Below are 22,500 nucleotides of genomic sequence, written 5' to 3'. Positions count from 1 at the left end.
CGCAGCGTTCCCTCGATTAGTCATTTATGGCTTTCGATTCGAGCCAGAAACCTCTTACATAACAAGGTTGTCCTGGGATACTTTACTGGGGAAATACCCCAATATTGTCAAGGGTACTCTCCATACTTGGTGGAGGCAAACATCCATCAACAAAACGCCACGCTGTTTGTATAATTAATCAATTAATTGATGTCCTAACACTTTCTGGAGCTACCTTTCCCTCCAAAAGTATTGGAACAGTGAGGCCTATTTTCCTTTGTTGTTTTTGAATGAAACCACTTTGGTTTCAAGATATGCTTAAGAGACACAAGATTAACAAGTCACCTCATGCATACCATATTTTCCAGACTATAAGCCGCACCGGTATATATGCCGCAGCGGCAAAAATGGAGCAAAAAAAAACATCTTTTGCCACGGATAAGCTGCACTGGACTATAAGCCGCAGGTATATGATGGTATTAAGAAACTTAAATTTGCTTTACATATTGTTTTAATTGTCTAGCAACTGCAACATCCTCTCTTCAACAGACTGAACAGGCCTGCATATTTAGTCCCAACATTATATTTATAGAAATGGATGGATGGATACTACCAACAGAATACTGAAGAGTTAAATAGCAGTTCAAACTGGAAATCAATACTTTTATAGCATTCTGTCTCCCGTTGTTTAATTGATAGATTATTTTAGTGACCATTGCACACACTGCAAATAAATAATATATACAATCATGGATTTATAAATACAATCATATGTATTGTATACCGTATATCAAATGTACACATCACAAACTTTTATACAAGATCTTATTCATTTTAGACATTTTTAAAAAATATTTTTGATAGTATATTTTAAAACTCTTTTTGAGCACAGCCATTGATTCACATCTTTTCAGTTCTACTTCATAGTTGTTCCATAAATTGACTCCTTGAATCCACATTTGCTTGAACGGGGGGAAAAAACAGCAGACAAACCGCACTGGACTATAAGCCGCAGGCCTCAAATCATGATGAAAGTTGAGTCTTATAGTCCAAAAAATACGGTATATATACATACACATATATACTGTGTATAACCTAGAACAGAACCAAGACTTTATATATATATACACGGTGGACCCACCCACAGTGGCGTCTCCTCATGGAGATGCTGGTCTGCTATTGGTTGGCCTCACTTGTTCCAAAATGGCGGAACGTTAAAGCTTTGTTCTCCTCTGAGTGCTTACAAAACCGTATTTATAGTGCATTTTACTGCTTGATTCAAACTTGAATGGGTTAGCCATGGGTCCCAAGATTGCTAGTGATATTAAAAAGAGAAGAAGATTATTTACATGAAAACGAAGCTGGAGATAATCAAGAAATACGAAGCCAGCCTAGCCTAGGCTACCCTTACTAGGGAATATGGGCATAACAAGCGCCACTTAAAGGTAAATAAATCATTTTTATATTTTTATTTATGATGTTTTCTGATTGTATAAATGTATATTATATATATGTAGCACTTACTGTACTATTTTGGTACCAATTTCTAACATGTATGTACAATTTTGATGTTTTTACCTGGGGTTCTGTGAAGGGAATCATATTGTAGGTTGTTATCATTATGTGCTTATTTCTTGTCTAGAATAGTGTGCATTGTTATCCATCTATGCAGTCCTAGTTCATCTCGCCCTAGTCCTTAGATAAAGCTATTGACGCAGGAAAGTGTGAGCTGGGACCTTGGCCCAGCTGTTGGTGGCGCCTGGCTGGCTCTTTTTTTGTTATGTCTTGTAATGTGCAATGCTTTGCTGAATGAATAAAAAGCAGGCGGGGATGCTTGAGCGACGAAAATGCTGTTGGCAACACACGAGAATGTATGCCAAGCTTTTCCCTCAGCCTCCAGAGAAAAGTCAATCTTTGTTGGTCTGAGTTACTCTTTTGCTGCTTAGCAGCTAGGCTTGTCCTAGTCTTCTTTTAGAGATTTCTCTAAATAAATATTTTTGCACTATGATCAAAAAACTTTAGATATGGTTTAAAAAATTGCCAAGTGTGTTTACAAATACTTTAGATGTAAACGTAATTGCCAGTCAACATTGTTTATTTCACATTGGCTGCTTGCAAATAGATGCAAACATGTTTGAATGTACTTGAAGGCTAAATTTTAAAAAGGTCACATTTTCCTTCTCACAATGCGTCAGCGTATTGATATGTGCATACCATGAAAAGATCTATTGCTGCTTGTGCTAGCGCTCTTGGCAACGGGCTGAGCCATGATAAATATTTCCGACAGCAATGTCGATGGTAGTATTTCATGTTTTTGGAGATGCTTAGTCAGAGTAGCATCACATTCATCTTTTTGTCAAGTGTAGAAACTTAAGCCAGGAACAATGTTGGAAACAATGCTCATCCCTTAGTCTGGTTAGCATGAGCGAGTGGATTAGAAACTGGTACTCCTCTCTTTCCTGTACCAAGCCACTTTTCTCTATCTAACATAGGTTTGAGCTCCAAATTTATGGAGAAAATTACTCTGTGAAGGAGCAACTCATTTGACCGCACGCACTCTCATGTTTGCTTGAGAGAAAACAAAAATGGGCTTTGCACTTGGAATGTTTAAAATGACTAAAGATCACAAAATATTATTCATCTCACTTCTCTCTTTTATGCATTTATATCTTATTTCATTGGTCATCGAGAATGGCCAAAATTAGGAAAACTCAAAGCGGAACTGCTTTGACATAAAATGATAAGGAAGCATAATTTAGTAGGTTAGGTCCTGTTGTGGATGAGAGAGCAAATTCAGGAGCATTAAGGAAGACATGAAAAAAGAGCATGTGAGAGTTGTTGGTCCGCGGGGCACATTTGAACAAGGTAGAGACATATGCAGAAACTGGCTTGCAAAAGAAGCAGCTCAAATTTAGCCTACCGCTTAAATGCAACGCGCTCAATTATGACTGCAGTCACAGCTACTAATAGCAACAAGATGCTAATGTAGCAAGCTATAGCAAAACGCTTCAACAAACTAAATTCAAGTACACCCTGTGTTTGAGCAAGTCTGCACCGGACAGGATGGATAATGTTTCATCTTAATGGTAATATTATGTAATTATTTGGCAATTGACAAAAAAGAAAGCTGCACCATTCATCCTGATGGTTGAAATCACGGGTTGCAGCCAGCACTTGGGGCTAATCTCAAATTCAGCAGAGGGTAAATGGTTACAATTGCATCTTTTAAAATAAATGAGTGTAATACTTTTTTGTTGTTGTCTATCAATCTTTTGATCTGCCACAATAATGCAATAACACAATCAAAGAAAAAAAAACAACTCTGGTTGGAGGTTATTCTCAGATATTTTTAAATAAATTAAAATCACATCAATTGGATCATTTTTTAAAATATCTTATTGTCTCCATATTTAATCTCTTGACAGCACTGGTTATATCATACGTTTGACTTATTTTGCAGGATTTTATTCTGGGGGGCGGCGATAATTTTCTCTGTCTGGTCAGGGGATCAAAGAGACAAGAGGGTGCAACATCTCTAAATGCAGACTGACAAAAAGTTCTCCTTAGAACTTCACTGGATTCCCCCAATTTCTTCTGGGTGTTTTATAAAACATTTTGTGAAGGTTATATATCTACATAGAGTATATAAATGATAAGAATTATCCTACAAAAATAACAACATAAATTGTAGTTGCAGATTTGACTCACTCTATGGCCAGCCCTTCCGTCGAGACCAGGGATGCCACTGGCTCCAATTTCTCCCTTCAAAGTATACAAATAGAAAGATTTTTTTTAAAAAAAAGGAAAAAGCTTGAATCTTGTTGAGAAAAAACATACAGAAATCACACGTCAGCCTTGCAGCGATAAAATGGACATCAAGTGCCATATGGTTTGAATTTTCCATGCAATATCCTTACTCAAAGCACATTAATTGAAAAGCGGGGAAAAGTTATTGCCAAGTCTCCATGACTACGTTCCCATGGCTGCCAAACCTCAACAGCATTTTTTGGGAACACCAAATTCTTCTAGGAAATTGCACACTTTGCCAAACTGCCTGAATACATTCAATCATCTCTCAGTGTTAACACAGAATCATAAGACCTTTAGACCAGGTGGTCCGGGAAAGCCATCCTTTCCGTCTCTCCCAGGTTCACCCTACAATGACATCAACAGGTTATCGGACACTCATAGCTGGAGCTCCTTTAGTCTCTTTGTTTGTTTACTGTACATACAGGTGCTCCTTGATGACCTGGAGGCCCGGGTGGTCCAAGACTTCCTTTCTCTCCCTGTAAATTAGTAGCAGCGTGAACCACTAGAGCTCAATTGGTGTGGTCACAAACTTGATGTAGACACCCTCACCTTTTGTCCGGCTTCACCCGCCATCCCCACTCGGCCGGGTAATCCAACTGGTCCCTGACAGCAGAAAGGATGTTGAGAGATTATGACAAGCAATAATTACAAGATTTCTGATCTTGACTGGCTCATTTCTCAGGCGATTTCATTTTTAGCTCAGTGACAGCCTTAATGGCGCAAGACCGTTACAGCTAACTGCGCTGCCAATGAACTATAACTCTGGCTATTCTTCCTTCTTTGCAAGGTTAGAAATACATTCAGGTATTTGCACATTCAAAATTGAATTGGAGACTAAAGTCTCGTGTAGGTTGTGTGATGCATGTAGTTTATGGACTGTTGGATTTAACTCAGAGCAGCTGCTTTTTAAATCCTGATGGTGCAATAACCTTGAATATATTTCAAGTTACCGGAGGAACAAGTAGCGTTGTGCGATTTTCGATCGTTGTGGGTCCAGTCCTGACAAACATGACATTTAATTGCACTACCATCTCCTATCTTGCCTTTGGATCGACTTTATGCTCAGCAGTTTTAGATCCATCCTCTTTAGAACTACACAGATATTTGCCAGGAAAACAAACTTTCCACCCTTGGGTGGCCATTCAAAATAAGAAAAATTTGCAAAGGCAGATGGTGCAGATGTTCTTGTATGCTGTGGGAATGATACTCTATATATCATGGAAAATCCCCAGAAAATCCCTGTCAACGTTCCGGTCGACATTGTGGGATTTGAAAAGGTTACTTTGTGTTGCTCTTCCAAAGCCAGTACAATATAAGAGCTAGGCTAGATTTCCATATCTCAAGATTCTTCCAGATTGTGTCATACGCTCAAATAAAAGTATGAAGAGTGTAGAAAGTAAGATTTTATAGTAGTTGTTTTACAAGATGGCTGAATTGCAATATCTTAAATAGTTACAATAATTACAATATGTCGAATGAGATTATGATTCAGCTACCAATATAATGTATTAAAATTGGCTCAAAACAAAACATGCTTGGTCATTGGGTATTTGGAACTGCAAACAGGGTCCTGTTTCCTTTGTGTGTTTGCCTTCACATCAATTTGGATGTGTTCCTCAAAATTACCTCCGTGAGGTCTATAGAAATACATCTAAAAAAACAGTAGAGGCTGGTCTATTTTGGGTATAAGGCAGAAAAGACACCCAGGTAAATTTCAATGCCATTCCACAAAAAAAAAAAAGATTTATCTAAAGGCGCTTTCCATGTGGAGCAGATCCAAGAGCATCCTCCCCACACTTGAAAGAAGTCCAACAAATCCCACATGAAGATGAATTTTGGCAAGAGGCAAGGAAACTCTCCCATCCGCACAACAAAACTAGAACAGAACCAAGACTTACTAAGTCAGCAAATAGAACACAATCTTAAGTGTGTCTTGTTCTCAAGGGTTCTGCTTTCATATTGAAAACACATGGCGACAAGAGAGATTGATGCAACAGTGTCAAACAGGGAATGTGTCTTACAGGGATTTCCTGTTAATTCACAAGTTTATTTTCAGAGTAGCATCCAGCTCACTATGAATTTGATGTTTATATTCCTGCTGACGCAAACAAACTCATGCAGCACGGAAAGCCGTGTTAATGTTTACTCCTTTTATTTTGGTTAAAATGATTTCCTCTCCCGATGCTACACAGGCAGCCTTATTTACAGCAGCTTCTCAACCTCCATTAAAGTGTTGGTCCTTTAACTTCATTTATGAGCGACAATGAGGTGTACTTCCAGAGGTCCCAAATTGAGGTCGTGTTGGTTATAAGCAGAGGTGGGCATCTTATATTTTTTGCTGGTCCGCCATTTTTTCACGCCAAAAATTGTTATTGTCAGGTCAGTCAGTTTGTCAAACCATCGCCAGACCATCACTCACTTCTATCATCAACACAAAAAATATCTTCAATCTAAACATTACTTTTACTTTAGGGCTGTACAATAACCCCGCTGAGCAAGGCTGTTTGTGTATTGAAGTTAAAGAAACCATAAGAAACGTAGCCTAAAAGATGAGAACCCCAGTAATGCTGGCAGAATGCTCAGCATTTCAAAAAGTCCTGCATGATGAGCTGAGGGAGTTCACTCGCTTGAGCATACATAGTCGTCTCCTTCTTCAGCTTGTTTCTTAAGACTCTTTTGCATATACTGAATGTAAGCGAGCAATGCAGCAAACCAAAAGTCATTGTAATCCCATCAGAACTAAGCGGTACGTCAAACACACATTCATTGCGTTATTCTTATCTATTTTAGTAACTGTTCCTGTCATTTGGCGGTCTGTCAGCAAAATGGGCGTCTGTCAATGACAGGCCGACGGACAGTCCGCCGGCGATCACGCTCTGTCTCCCTCTTGTTAAAAGGAGCAATATTGTTAAGTTTGAGAAATGTATGGGGTTCGCTTGACATCATTCTAGTTGGTTTTCATGGACGGCACCGTTTTAGATACGAATGTGACCTCAAGTTGTTGACTGGGCCATCCTCGCACCCACCACTTGATATGCTAGATTGTTGTCATTGCTAAAATTGAGTATTAGGATGCAAGGCAAGAAGAAATGGGTCAACATGCATATTTTTTGAGCTTGGAAGGGCCCCCGGTTGGAATCCAGCAATGAACATGGCAAGGCTGAATCGTCAGACAAAGAAAATGCTGCATTGCGTCGGCGAGATGGCAGGGTGAAGATGGAGGCTGCTGCTTTAATCGGATGCCAGAGACTGATATTGAGTGCTTTTGTGCCATCTACATGAACTTGCAGTGGATACAATTTGAGAAAATAATTAAAATGCTTAACTTCAAAGACTGATTTCCTCACATAAGTTACCCACAAACCAGCACTCAAACTCATGTAGATCAGAGGCTTGATCAAGAAGTTTGTGCCTGCCCCCGCTCTGGATCAGCTATCTAACTACTAAGTTTTTCGACAGTACAGAAGGTCATCCTTTCTTGTTGAAATGTAGTCCAGACACTTAATTGCCCCGCTATTTTGCTGTTCAAAGCTGGATATGGTCCACTTTAACATGATTCCAGCCAGACTCGTGTGAGTGGTTAAACACATCACATCACAACTACTTCTTTGTGATCATTTTATGTTCTGAATGAATAGATTCAGTCACACAAAAAGAGTGCTTGTCTTTGTTTTTCGTCTTATTATTGGGGCATTCATACACTTTGCGTTGCGCCATTATAGCATTTTCACAGGCTCAAATATGTGAGCTGGTGCTGCCTGCAACAGTCAATAACCATCCAGACTTGCCTATCAACGACTCTATACTTCACGGTTCCACTCCCAGGAGCCAAGAAAGAGCAAATATGGATGAACAACTCTACATGTTAATTGGTGAACAGCCAATTCTATCCTGACTCAACACAGCCAACAGCGACTGTCATTTGCTGATTCCGGCGTCAAACTGCTGGCTGAGGCTCGTTTTTAAATGCAACACAAAGTCACAGATAATACAGAATTGAACGTGATGATGAAGACCCCAACTAAAATAATTCCTGCATCTCATATACTCATTTTGGATTGCTTTTTTCAATACAACTGTGTAAAAAGATCAACTACTTTGCAGACAATTTTCTGTTGCGTGGGATTCTGAAGGTTATTGATGGAGCTTTTGAAGGAAGCCGCTCAATCACAAACTATTCACTAAAAAGAGCGTTCAAACAGATTTGCTGTTGTAGGTTTTTTAGTTAAATTTAAAGTGTCGGTGTTTCACTCATAAAATATATTGGGATTAGTGATACGTCGTATTTCAAGTGGGGAGGTGAACAGCTGTTTACAAAGACTCGGGTGCCATTGGTCACAGTAAAAAGCTGTTCAAAAGACTTTGTGAATGTTACATAACTACTGCAGGTAGTTCATTCCAGTCACGATGGGAAAGGCAATTGCAACAAGATTAAAGCTCCATCTAGAAGGTACTCTAATCCGCTGGGCAGAATGCCAGCACCTTTATGACCCTAAAAAGATTGAATATATGACAGAAATGGATTGACAATTATGAATACCTTCTCTCCAGTTTGTCCAGGCGGTCCAGTTAATCCCGGAACACCTCTCTCACCCTGAGTGAACAGACAGGCATTACAAAATCTTTTTTGTTGAGGGGTGCAGATACTGAATGAGCAGTTAATGCCACAAATGAATTTTTGACCTTCCTACCGAAACGCCAGGCCTTCCCTGCTCCCCTTTCGCCCCATCGGCCCCACGTTGACCCTGACAAACAGAATGTACATTTTCACTATGTACTTCATGACCGCATTGATCTTGTGGAATAGTGATCACCTTCATTCCTGCTGCACCAGGAAACCCTGGACTTCCTCTAATGCCAGGCATGCCCTTCAAAAGGGAAAACAATTACATGTACTCATTTCACTTTATGCATTACATTTTTGGAGAGAAATTGATGATTATGCATAAATTACCACTAATTATTATTAGGATTTTGTTTCATCGTCAATGTTTCCTTTAAAGCTGTTGGAAATGAGTGCTTGCTTTTTGGTATGTTTGTATGTAACTATGTAGTACTCACAGGCTTACCATCAGCACCAGCACGTCCAGGCTGACCTGATTTGCCCCCATTTCCTGGTTCACCCTAAAGAAAACGTGATGAACACGGTCATGTCATATTAATTTTGACAGAGCCTTTCAGACCAAGAAAAAGCGAAACTAACTTGAGGTGGTAGATATTATGTTACAAGTCATCGCTCTTTTACAAAAGGATGAGCCACACTAAAGGAAAGCTTTGTAGTCATTGTTGCAATGTATTTTGTACAAATTAGAATCGTCATGCTGTAGTTATACATTGTATCCTCATTGTGTTGATGTAAACACAACACACTGATATAAGCAAATCTCCAAATCCTTGATACTCAGCTAATGTAGGTTGCAGACGAGGTCCAGTCGTTAATGTTGAAATACCAAGAATGTTAGTGAGGCATTTTTGGAATATTCAAAGGAGACAATAAGAAACTTTATTTGGAAAAACTCACCTTCATGCCAGGAAGTCCTGGAGGTCCCGGAGGACAAACGCAAGGTTCTTGAGTTGGCTCAGCATAATCTGGACTATTGGAACACTGCAGGAGCAGAAACAATTGTGTGTTTTTATGTCTACAGATTTAAAATTACAGTTTTAAACACTCATACGTTAATAATCTACACTGCTGTGGAACATGGCGTATAAATGTGTATTGTCATCACAAGTATATCTAATTTAGTATTCTGTGTATTAGTTGTAACATCCTGTTGAAATCAATGCAATGTTTTTATCACTGTATGCATCATACACAACAAACATTTTTCCCATAAATTCAAAACTACATAAGCGTAAAATTAAACTGGCAGATTCAGCCACTGAAATGTTTTATTGCAAAGAAGATTGAAAAGTAAGTCAATGAAAAGCAGATACAATGCAAAGCTGTAATGGTTGGCGTGCATCTGTATGTCTAGACTTCTGAATGTATCTAGCATGAGTAATGTAGCAAGTCCTCAATAGTGAGTTCCAAACAGCATAATGATGGGACACCAGAGCAGTTGCATGGTGAGAAAACATTGGCTGCAAAGATCCCCTACTACAAATACGGCGATAGAATTTACAAAACAAACATCTTGTACTCAGATTTTTTGCTGAGTTGACCCATCTACGACATGGTGCGATGGTTAAGTATGGAGTGGCAAAAACATTTCACGCCAAATGTGTAGTTAACTGATGGTAAAATTGAGTGTTAGTGGAAACAGATGTGGCTCTCAGAGCTGGAAGTAGGTGAGAGAAATTTATCCTTTTTGCCTTCTGGAAGAAAAATGACAAAGCCAATCTAATTAGTTAGTTGTACGTACCACTCCTGGAATTTCACATGCAGTCTCACGGTTGTTCTGCTCTGGGTCGCAGTAGATACGAAGCTTCTGAATTTCAAACTGCACAAAATTGGAAACAACATACAAGTCAATTATTTCAGGCAATAAAAATCAAACCAACAACGAAAAAAGTGGTAAGTATGGTAACATGTTTGTATAATCCCGATACTATTAAATACTTACCCCTTGTCACTAACACATTTGACTTTTTTAACACTTAAATACTTACATATTATATACGATACACACACACAGACACATATATACATACTCACGTATTCATTTAATTGGCATTTGGCGTGAGTTATAAAAAAATTCAACTTTAAAACTTTCTACACCGGCAAAACCTAAATCCAGAAACCCAGGTGTTATGTATAGGTGAGAGGTTCATCTAATAGGTGTGGCTGTTTTCATTAGCAAAGGAGTTATCTGCAAAGTTTAATTGTTCTCAGCATGAGACTCTAAGCCCCTTTGCCGGTGATAGTGGAGGTCATCTATTTTTTAAGGGGGAAAAAGGACATGTGCTTGACATGACACACTTGGCAATTAATTGAGGTAAATTGTTTTTGGGGGTATGACTTGAGAAAATACATTATGCTAGCTGTATAGGCAGCTGTAATAAAGCCTTTCAACTAGAAGTAAGATGGCACACAAACCCTTCATTGAAACGTTTTTTTTTTTGTTTGTTTGTTTTTTTTGTGGTATTTTGCTGGGGCTAAATTGGATGCAAAATGTCCCATAGAGAAGTTGACACTGTTACCATACATACAGGAAGCATTACATTTTAACTCTTTCCTTGCAAGCGGCAAGAATTCTCTTCATGTAAAATACTTGTTTTCTGCCGGAGACTACATTTTTTTTTCTTTTATGAACAGACTGATGACACTCGTGACCAGCGCTCCTCTTAATTATAAGCTTCTTGAGCTCTGTAGTAATGACGTATGACCATTTGATGGGAGTGTTGCTTTCGATAGATACGAAAGAAGTGATCAGTCCGTTGCTTTTTTTGATAACACTCGGCACTGAAATAGTTAATTGATTGTGCCGCGACAACTGTGTCTGTGCAGTAGAATTTTGCATTAATCATCCTTTTTGCCTATGGATGGATGTGGCCTAAGTACAGTAAGTGAATACATATATTTTGTTTCAAAGCATTTCTGAACAATAAGAAAAAGTGTTTTCATTTGATCAAATATGTTTAAGAATATATTTCGCAACAAATTTTAACAGTAGACAGTGCTTACCGGAGCTGTCGTTTCTTTACTGACATACTTTCCAACTTGGGTTTTTCCATTGATGAAAATGCCAACAGGAGGCTCTAAAGACAGCGTTTCAATTTCCAAGTCATCAACATAGAGCGTGACATCTTCTTCAGTGACGAGCAGTCGCAATTGATGCCATTTCTCATCAAACAGTTTCTTTGGCCATTAAAGAAAAGCAAAAACAACAGGAAATTTTCACTAAAACAAAATATGGGAGTATACAGAGAAATCACAGTGAAATAACTCAACCATAATCTACAGTAGTGCATACTGACTGCATCTAAATGGATTTTTCTTGCTGATATAAGCATTTTTTGATATGCTTAAATTATGTTTCATCTGCATCTAGATCTGCATGTGGATTGAAGTTATGGCCTAACTACGCCTCCATGCTTATTATGAACAGTAAACTAATGGAGTGCCTTAAAGAAAAATACCCCATATTTAGTTTCACAAATGGAAAGAAGTGGAAACACCTGATATTATTTTTTTAGGCCTTAGAAGCAGGTGATCTTCTTACTACTGAATGGGAGTGGGAGTCAGAGTATCTTGGGATCTTATTGTAATCATTCGCCCAGGGCAACAATAATCATAATAAAAAGATAATGGTTTGAGCAGAAGACAAATATTCCTGACACATCACAATACCTATGTACTGTAACTAACGCAACGAAAATATTGGTAAATTACCTTCTTACACATGAATAAATATAACATCAATAATATAGTATATAACATTATTGGTGTAAAGTACTCTAAGTGGGGAATAATGTTAACTTTCAGTGAAGAGGATGTTAGTATGTCACACTCACACATCACGGTATTGTACATGTCAAAATCATTAAGCGAGAGTGGTGAAATGTGGCGTGTGTGAATGTGTCAAAATCCACCAGCACCGTCATTTATTGGTACCTCAAGGAATATTCTGTTGTTCTTCGAACAACTGTTTTGAAGTCTTTATTGCATTACCAGCTGGACGCGTTCAAAGATCAAATATTTTACTGTATTTTGTTAAAGGGTAGGGGAAATGGTGGGTGCACCCACTCGCCTTTCTCTTTCTCCCATGACACGTTTGAGCAGTCATGATGTTAAATGACCCCTACGGTTTTCTAAACACGGCAGTATGTGCTAATTAAATCTACAATAGGGGGAGCTACAAGGTGCCTCAGGTTAAATATAACTGCTATGATCATTAACTCATCTCAGTTAAACTTTTAAACAGACTTTCTCCATTGGGCCTCACAGACAGCAGGGAGCCTCTACAATAACAAGGTTTGACCACATTCAAATGACAAGTGTTTATGTAATTCATGTTACCGCATGTTCATAAATGGAACTCTTTTTTTTCTGTTCTGTTCATTTGTTTTTCAATGTCAAAAATAATATTTGAAGGCTGCAAAATTAGAGGCGAAAATAACTGTCAAATTTTGAATCAATGTGATGAGAGTGGGACTGTTTTTTTTTTGTTTGTTTTGGGGTTTTTTGTTTTTTTTATGTTAAATACGATTGGATACTGCCTCTCCCAACAGTTTGGGTGACCTCCAGCTCACCTGCAACCTAAATGAGGACAAGTACTATAACGGATGGAGGAATAGTTGAACTGGAGTGTTCTCTTTTAAAAACAATGAACATGTAAGCACACTGCAATACAGATATAAGCCCAAGTAGATGTACAATAAATTAAATTGCCAATCACCCAGGGTATTTAGAGTGTCACAGAACCAGGGCTGGTGTGCACAGTCAGGGTATTATGAAATAAAACGGTTGTACTTTATTAAATATTCAGTTAACGTCAATGACCGGCAGTTGGCAAGGGTATAAGAATACTCTGTACATGCAAAAACTTCAGAAAAATTACACATATGAAAACGATTCCTCAAGATGTGAGGTTGGCCACTAGGGTAATCACGCAGCTCGGGCCCTGGTAATCACACTCATACATACCATTGCAGTCTCCGGTGAAAATGTAACCGTTTGCGTTCCACCTCGTGAGTGACTGGTTGTTGTGAACTGTACAGTTCCATCGAGTCCGTTTAGGGTCACTGCCATTTGAGGTCTTCCGTCACGCGTCTGGATCCTCCACAGGTCCCACTCCTCCAATGCAACCGATCCTTTGTATCTCAGAGTGGCCACGAACACATATGACGGTGGCAGGCCATCTGGGAAAAGTGTCCTGACATATCATATTATCTCAGCTTTAAACACAAAAGGACAATGCATGAAGAATAAAAGTCTTATGATCACCTTGTAGCTTCACTCAAGTCGATACGAGATGTCACCTCATAGGCCTTAGTGCCATGATACGTTCCTTTTGTCTTCTTTGCTTTTTTGGCCAAGTTTAAATGGACTAGGATATCAAATCCCTTCTCATCTCTGGAATCGATAGGTATTCTCGCAGGGCAAACCGTTTCTGATAAAAGAGAAGGGCAAGGTAAAAGAAAGTGAACAACAACTCATTTGATATTTAAGTAGTCCTTCTCGTCAACTAATTGAAAGGCTCTCAACAAAGCCTGAAACGCAATAGTTGACAGTCACGGTAAGTGAAAAGCAGAGGAATACTTTACAAGACAGTAAAATGGGAATGCTTCCTGTTATTCTTTCTTTCTTTTTTTAATGCAACCCATATGGAAGAACCAAAGGGAACACGTCCAAACGATCCACAATTACATTGGTGGTGGTGGTGGTGGTGTGGTGGGGGCAGATAGCCATAATATGAAATCCAGCCAAGTAATTCAAGTAGTATCATAAGAAAAGCTAAGCGGATTCTGCAATTGCCTTTCCAATGTCCAATATAATGATTTTACGGGAGATGTGAAATTATGGTGGCCAGCATGGAGGTATTTGAACTTTCATGCTGATGTCATATTGGCAGCACACTGACAAAGTGGTGAGCATGTCGGCCACAGTGGATCTGAATTTCAATCTCTGCAGGAACTCTATGTGGTGTTTGAATGGGTTTTTTTCTCAGAGACCTCACAATATGGTTCTTAGGTTAATTGGAAGCTTTAAATTGTCTATCGGCATAACTATCCATAATCATTCATCTAATGTGAAAAATGGAAGGATGGATAGATGGATATAGTAAGCAGGTTCTTACCTTCACAAAGTTTTTGTCGTATGACTTGTATGATCCTTGAAATACCTTTGTAGTCCTCAACAGAGAAGACATAAGTTGAAAAAGGCTTGTTTGCGATGGCTCTCAACTGTGACTCCTCTGTTTCCGATCCCACGCCAATTGCAAACAAAATGACTCCTTTTTTTCTCGCGGAATCTGCTGCCTTCAAAACCTCATCTTGAGACTTCCCGTCGGTGAGGACAACTGCAATTCGGGACACTCCCGTCGGCCCACGCTCAGACAGGCCAAAGAGTTTGTCTGTGGCAAACTCAATGGCCGTGCCTGTCCTTGTGTTTCCTCCCAGGTACTCAATGGATTCTATCGCTCTGATGAGATCTTTATTCGTAGAATACTTCCCCAGAGGTATTTCTAAAATGGGATCATCGGTGTACTGGACTACACCAATTTGAGTAAATTTCTGTCCAATGTTGAAATTTTTGGTTATGTTTACAAGCCACCGCTTTACTATTTCAAAGTTGACATCTTCAACACTCCAAGAACCATCGACAATAAATACTAAATCGCCTGGTGCAGTCCTACAACCTGAAGAAGACAGAGAGCCAAACCTTAGCAATGTACAATACTTTTAGTTTGTTTAAACAAATGTACAGTATATTAGAAAAACTTCACAAACTTGGCTCACTCAGTGCATTGACTACAGTACATGGAAGACGAGAACCAAAGACAGCGAGGACAAAACAAAAGGCCTACTTACTTCTTAGATCTTCATCTTGTGCTGCGTTAAGACAATGGAGAAGCATGAAACACAGGCATCTTAAGACAAAAGGCATGGACGTTGTTCTGTAGCCCATAGTGTAGCAGCACTAAAATCCACTTTCACCTGTAGAAAAAGGGAATACCATCTTAAAAGTTTCTTTCTTTTGAGTGGTCTCTCAGTGGTCATAGAAGACAGCGGTGTCATCCGTCCTTTTCATAGCTTTTTGTGCAAGGTTTGAAGGCTATCCATTAATCTGGCTCCTTCTAACACGGTATCAAAATTTTACGATGTCCCTTTCACACTGGCCATCGAATCCTGAGTTTTCCAAGATATTTCCCAGCCCATATAATCTGTGAGAGGTGCGGATGCAGGATGCGCTATCAAACCAGACTCACTGGTTGCTCACCAGTTACAGAAGAATTAAAGGTATGAACAGAAGGAAGTCACAACTCATTAAACATCTGAAGACACATCGTCCCAATGCCTTTTTTGCTGAAAAAAAATTTCTTTTTGTCTGGTACAGGCACTCTCAGTAATGTGTATTTCATTATTTGAGTGTATGTGTTGAGTGTATGAAACTGCTTTGGCAAATTTTGTGTGAAACGGCCAGCTGAATAAATTTTGGCTCGGCTATTATACCAATAAAACGTCAAGTAATAAACTGAAGTACATTTTCGCTCACCACAATGCCAAGTCATATTTCTGCATATGACAGCAATAGAATATATAGTATACTACATTTTGGAAGTAACTTGCCCAACGCAGTTATTATGTGCTGAAATCACAATCACTTCAGTGCCAGCTGGAGGCAAATTCAATTGAACTCGCTTCCTTGCCAATGACTTCAGAGCCACATCAATCCTATTTCTCAGCTCTCAACGCCTTAGCACACTAAAGCATTTTCCTATCTGACATTATCCAGCACATCCTCACATAACAGTGTCAGCCTTACTAAATGAATGGTCTATTGAACCTCTAAACCACAATTACCCTTGAGCTACTACTCACTATTTCCTGTGGGATTACCAGTTTATCCCTTATATCTGAGAATTTACTTTATCCAAGACTTATAAATTACTCTCATATAAATTTCCCAATACTTGTCCTTCACTTGTTCTCAAATGTTAGATGCTTTTTCCTCCTGTTTAGCGTTCGGGTATTCAAATAAAACATTTTTTCTGAGATGATTGTCTGGTCTGCCTTTGCTTGCCAGGGCTTTGTCTGATTACGCCAGCTTCATCCCATATTTCACAATCATAAGTATCTTCAATGAATACTCTAAATCAGGAGTCACCAACATGGTGCCCGCAGGCACCAAGTAGCCCCCAAGGACCTCATAAGTAGCTCCAGGTGTTATCCGTACCCGTTCCGTCCCCAAGCCGTAGTCGGGAGGACACGCCGGAAGTCCTTCTTCCAAAGCAGAGCCCACAGCTGACAAAATAGGCAGTGGGGAATTCTGCAATTGCTTGTCCACTCACTATACTATTTTTAAACAGCACTCTTACATGGACATCTCTCCCACTCTCGCTTCTGCCTCAACAACCGCAATTTCTGCTGCCACACGTGCGCGCCACGTCCTTCTCACTCTCTCATTCGTTGGCCCACCCTCACGTGCCACACCAAGCTCTCCAACCAGGCACCTGCCTTTTCTGCAAATGGCGAACAGAGGACAGAACAATGTGGTTTTCCAGGAATTTTACAAACAATTATACATACATACATGTATGTATATCAGGGGTCACCAACTCCGGTCTTCGAGGGCACCTATCCAGCATTTTTCAGTGCAACCGTCCTACGCTGCACCTGATTGAAATATAATGATCGTTATTGTGCTCCTGCAGAGCTTCCTGATGAGCTCATCATATCAATCAGGGTCAGCAGAGGAGGGTTACACAGATAAAATGCTGGATAGGTGCCCTTGAGGACCGGAGTTAGTGACCCCTGATGTATACCCTTTAAATTAATAATGCTAATTGTAGCGGTTGATGGTATGAATCACATTTACATTAAGTTTAGTTTAAGGTCATGTGAAGTACGTTTGGTGACGATGTAAAAACTTTAGCAAAACAGAATAAATCTCTTCTTTGTAATTTCTTCACATTTTCTTGTATTTATATCCGTAAGTTATATATTTGCTGCGGGTATAATGTCTGCTGTGACAGAGCTGTGTGTGGCTTGCGGGTGAGTGAGTGGGTGAGCAAGTGAGAGAGGGTGCCCAGGGTCTCACACAGCGGGAGGTGCAAATGAGCGTTGGGGGGGATTTTCACACAGTTCTTTTGAAATTAATGTAAACCCTACCTCCTCTTATCTTGTTTGATCGGCTACGGGTTCCATTATAGGTCGCTATGTTAGAGCCGTTTACTTGTTAGCAAATCCTTGTGGCAGCCTCACAGTCTCTAACCTGCTCTGCTACAAGAATCACTTTGTTCTTGAAAGCAACTGTAATATTCTTATGTGCGAACAAGGATGAACTCAAGACGTTCGGTTCAGTCCGCTCGCTTTTTTATATATAAAAGTTGCAGCAAACAAGTTACGTGTTAGCCAAGGTTGTTCACCCTGGCTGAGAGCATACTGACTGCCTCTAGTCTAGCTTGTCCCATTACCCTAATTACCATAAGTAAGAAAATGTCGAATATAGAAATGCACATCTGTATGTCAAACTCGGCTGATGTGGCTGATGGGTGCAATCTTCCTCAAATGTTATTCTCAAAAAAAAAAGTATATTTGGAAAATTACGACGCATATCCAGTAGCAGAAATTTTTTGTGTCTTTTCATTACCTTGGTAATTTTTCTTAACAAGAGACACTTAAGTAGAGGTACCACTGTACTTACTACATCTGTTTCTTAATTATTAAAATCATATAACATTAATTCCTCTATAATAATAACATTAGCCCTTCGTATTTCTCAGTACTAAAGAGGTAGCTCTCGGTTTCAAAATTGATAGTGACCCCTCCTCTAAAATTTCAATGAGTGTGAATCTCAGTCATCTCTACAGCCATTTTCTATAGCAGCTTGTCCTCACTTATGTCACGTGGCTTGCTGGTTCCTATCAGCTGTTCCCGCAATGGTTGCCAGCCAATCACAGGTCACACAGAGACAAACAACTATTCACACTCACAATCAGCCCTAAGGGTAATTTGGAGCGTCCTTCCAAATATGTTTTTGGAATGTGGGAGGACACTAGATAGCCTGGAGAAGACCCACATGAGTAGTGAGACAACATGTTTTAGCAACTTCCTGCGGCAGCTGAACCTTACTGACTTTGCAACTGATCTCAAAGCAGTGTCACTGGTACAGCAATGGACAACGATGGATGTTAATGTGGTTTTATTTTAAAAAGTTGATCGATTCAAACATTTTTCAATGGTTAAAAAAAAGTTGCAAATCCAAGTTCAAACTTCTTATTAGGTGTACATATTTGGAGTACCATTTCATAGGAAAAAAAAACCCAGCTCAAATTACCTCCTCAGGTCCTTGCTAACACTGCAGAAGTGTAGAACGTACAGAGTTCCGTGAATTCTTTCAGTGAGAAGACTATAAGAACAATTGCCTGTAATGATGTGTCAGAAATCGGTTGGTTTACCAGTTGTATTTCACTGTGGTAAAAAAAAAAAAAAAAGATAAAACAACAATAACAATATATATTTTTTAAAACCTGATTATCGTAATGATCAATGAAACAGTCTTTGAAAAAACATTTTTTTAATTTGATGATTTTACATGAATCCCAAGATTTTATCCAAGTAAATATCTGCAGCAAGCTTTGTAAAAATGGTTGTTGAAAATCGCCATTAATCGCGATTAAATATGAAACATTGTGTGATCAATTATTTTAACAATTTAATCATTTTAAAGCACTAATTCAAACACATTCGTCAACTGAATCAACTGCCAGTAGGTTAAAGTGCAAAACAATTTTATAATGAGTTAGCGCCATGTAAGTACAATGTCTGGTTAAATCTATCATGAAAGTTGAAATTTTAGGAGTTTTTAAACATGTTACTATGTTCATTTCTCACTCTAAACACCTCCAAAATGTTATCTTACTTCCTTGCGCTTAACTGAACCTGTCCGAGCAGATAATAAGAGACTTCCATTTTAAGATTCAAGAGTTTTATTGTCATCTGCATAATAATAGTACACAATGAAATTCTTATTCTGTTCACTTCCCTGAGCAGACTACACTCCATAATCGAGCAAATACTAAGGTAGGCAAAAAAGGAGGAATGCCCTCGCAATTCCTCAGTACCACCCCAATTTATGCTCACATTACCCATGGAGTAAGTCCGCAGTTTGGGAGAAAAGATTATGCACCGAGTTGGCTAAGTAAGTAAAACCATTTCATTTATTACAAACTTTTACTGTAGAATATGTCGAAGTGGCAAAAATGTGTTGTTGTTTGTGAGCACACGCCTGGGTGACCAAGCAGGTGATGGCCATCATTTGACGAAGGACTGCACATATACAGGAGGGGATTTGCTGTAAAATTACAAATGAAAGCTGGGGCAATTCTCACAAATACATCCGATGTATATGTATACGTTGTGAATCGAAATGGGGCGGCTCGGTGGCGCAGTGAAAAACAGTTCAAAGGTCCCGGTTCAAATCCACCTGCCTCCGGCCTTCCTGTGTGGAGTTTGCATGTTCTCCCCTAGCCCGCGTGGGTTCTCTCCGGGTACTCCGGCTTCCTCCCACACTCCAAAAAACATGCATGGCAGGTGAATTGGGCATACTAAATTGTCCATAGAAGTTATTGGTGCGTGAATGGTTGTTCGTCTCTGTGTGCCCTGCGATTGGCTGGCAACCAGTTCAGGGTGTCCCCCGCCTACTGCCCGAAGCCAACTGAGATAGGCGCCAGCAAGCCTGCAACCCTTGTGGGGATAAGGGGCTCTAGAAAATGGATTGATGGATGAATCGAAATGAACCAGGTGCATTGGATGAATTTATACAGAGCATTTATGCTATATGAGGACTGCTTCGATGGTGCAATTTTCTTCTGCTACTACTGTAACTTCTTACGTTTCTCCATGTCAAGTACAGTTTACATCTATTTTACATATTTTATCCTACTTGTTGATTGTGCCAGTTTAGGACAGGCTCATACTTGTCAGTCTTCAGGCAACCTTGAACAGGAAGTGAGTAGTGACCGTTCTGATAAAACTGGCCCAGAAGGAGTGTGTTTTATTCATGCCAGTTTTAAGATTCATATATGCTTAGAAATTTTAACAAACATAAAGCGTACATTTTCAGTTCTGCTATTCTTATGACTCTGCTCTGTTAATGTTTTTTCAATCATTGACTCAAACTTCACTTATTTTACCACATTGTACCAAACATAAAGCGTAAATTTTCAGTTTTGACATTCTAATGACTTTTTCCCATTAACGTTTTCTCAATCACTGACTCAAACTCCACTTATTTTACCACATTTTTAAAAGCAATTCAAACCCCATGTTAATCCCAGACCTGTGATCTCTTTTTTCGACATTCTTCATACCACGTTTTGACATAATAATTAAAAGATTATGACATTTAGTTCCTGTTTTTTTTTTTTTTCTGAATTGCAGAAAAAGAGTTCTGTCAACACTTATTATTGGATAAAAAAAAAAAAAAACAGTGCAACAGGACAAGATTCTTTTTGGGCAATCAACAAATGTTGCAATGTTAACATGAATGCAATACAGTACAACGAATTGGCTTTGGCCTTCCACATCAGTCAGCTCTAGTTATGCAAGACTCAATTTAACTCCACTGTGCATGCTACGAACAATACTGAACATAATGCGGTTTTATTATGACGTCCAAAGTCATGAAATTAGAGCTGCGATGTAATACGCAAGCTGATAAATGGGTTGCAAGTGAACCGACAGCAGACATTTGATCATCAAAAGTAGTTTCTGCGGTCAGCCTATTAGATGATGGCTTCAAACACGTGGAAGAGAGAAACTGCTGACATGCTTAACGTAAGCAGTTGCTAATGAGGACCAGATATTCTACAAAAGAGAGGCCATCTGGAACAAATCCTATTTGCATATAAATGGCAATAGTGTAAATCTCATTTCACATCACGATCAAGATCAAGATTAACCAAACAGTAGCTGAGATTTCACCCTTAGCCTTAGAGTTTCATCTCTGTTCTCCCAAAGGAGGGATTCCAATATTAACATGACTCAATTTTTCCACAATGATCACTCGGCGCTGAAGAGGCACACTTGAACATGCTTCAACTGGTTGTGAAAGCCATTTTATTCAGAATTTTCCCCACACGGGATTTGAGAGAGACTGCTGGAAAACCCCCTCATTGGCAAGGTGCAGCCTGGACTGGACGACTTTCCCCTCCAATGACTTTCCTCAAACGCAGTGTTTCTACACCTCTGCTCAAACCACATGGAATTCATTTACACCGTCGGACAGTCAAATTCCCAACTCCTCACCGGTTCCAAACACATGTAGGACGACTTCATGATGAGCAAGTGCGGCTTACAGCAAGGGATAAAGTGATAGGAAATCATGCTGTCTTACGTTGCTTTCAAATGCGTGTTTAATACAGCTAAACTAGCAGAGCTCCACATTTGGATTGGTTTGAAAAGGATCTCATTAAATCCCAACTTGGGCTCCACTCAAATGTTGTAATTACATCCCACAAATGATTGCAGCATCAAATCGGCCAGTGCTTTACAAATGTTAAAGTATGTTTTTATTTGTTTGATTTATTTTGAATAGCAATAACTGTACTTCACATGTCAAAATTATGTCACAGTTGAACCTGTAAAATGGAAGACAATCTGTGCTGTGATGACGGTTGAAAAGGAAATCGCTGCAGGTAACAGGAGTTGCGTTGATTTTGATAAACTAGCTCAGCAGCGGCTGGAAAATGAGCTTGTGACAGAAGTGCCTGGCCTGTTTACTTTTGCATCCTAGATTTAGTTTTCTTGCAGTCTGTTCGATAAAAAGAAAATTTAAACCGAGCATTGTTTAATTTGACAATTTTGCCCAAGTCTCATCTCATGTTCGTGGACTCAATCTTGTGAAAAAGCTAATCTCGTGGGTTTCTGTCTTGTCCCATCCGTAATAATAAAACTGTAATTTACTGGCTATTCTGACACATTTCATGTTACACGTTTAATAACTGTCACAAGTGTAAAAGCACAATATCATCATGTGATCATCTGTTGACCACACCAGGGTGTAAAACATCTTTCACCCAAACTTAGCCGTGGTAAACTTCA

General features: G+C 39.2%; 1 protein-coding gene across 1 annotated transcript in view; it reads right to left on the bottom strand.

Annotated features, from left to right (window-relative positions):
* The window catches only part of col21a1 (collagen, type XXI, alpha 1), a 35,669-nt gene that overhangs the window by 7,409 nt on the left and 5,760 nt on the right, over positions 1-22,500 (bottom strand). Inside the window, exons 2-16 of the mRNA XM_088421610.1 lie at positions 15,265-15,390; positions 14,532-15,092; positions 13,679-13,844; positions 13,379-13,607; positions 11,417-11,590; positions 10,155-10,232; positions 9,311-9,394; positions 8,851-8,913; positions 8,604-8,657; positions 8,481-8,534; positions 8,330-8,383; positions 4,339-4,392; positions 4,212-4,265; positions 4,081-4,134; positions 3,688-3,741 (exon numbers count right to left, since the gene is read on the bottom strand). Coding sequence (XP_088277736.1) covers positions 3,688-3,741; positions 4,081-4,134; positions 4,212-4,265; positions 4,339-4,392; positions 8,330-8,383; positions 8,481-8,534; positions 8,604-8,657; positions 8,851-8,913; positions 9,311-9,394; positions 10,155-10,232; positions 11,417-11,590; positions 13,379-13,607; positions 13,679-13,844; positions 14,532-15,092; positions 15,265-15,361 — 1,830 coding nt within the window. The 5' untranslated portion in view covers positions 15,362-15,390. The remainder of the gene's footprint in view (positions 1-3,687; positions 3,742-4,080; positions 4,135-4,211; positions 4,266-4,338; positions 4,393-8,329; positions 8,384-8,480; positions 8,535-8,603; positions 8,658-8,850; positions 8,914-9,310; positions 9,395-10,154; positions 10,233-11,416; positions 11,591-13,378; positions 13,608-13,678; positions 13,845-14,531; positions 15,093-15,264; positions 15,391-22,500) is intronic.

The sequence above is a fragment of the Hippichthys cyanospilos genome, chromosome 8 (assembly GCF_059441005.1).
Source record: "Hippichthys cyanospilos isolate Australia breed blue-spotted pipefish chromosome 8, RoL_Hcya_1.0, whole genome shotgun sequence".
NCBI classification, from domain to species: Eukaryota; Metazoa; Chordata; class Actinopteri; order Syngnathiformes; family Syngnathidae; genus Hippichthys; species Hippichthys cyanospilos.
The sequence above is the reverse complement of the archived record's forward strand: the minus strand, read 5'-3'. Positions and strand labels throughout refer to the sequence as shown.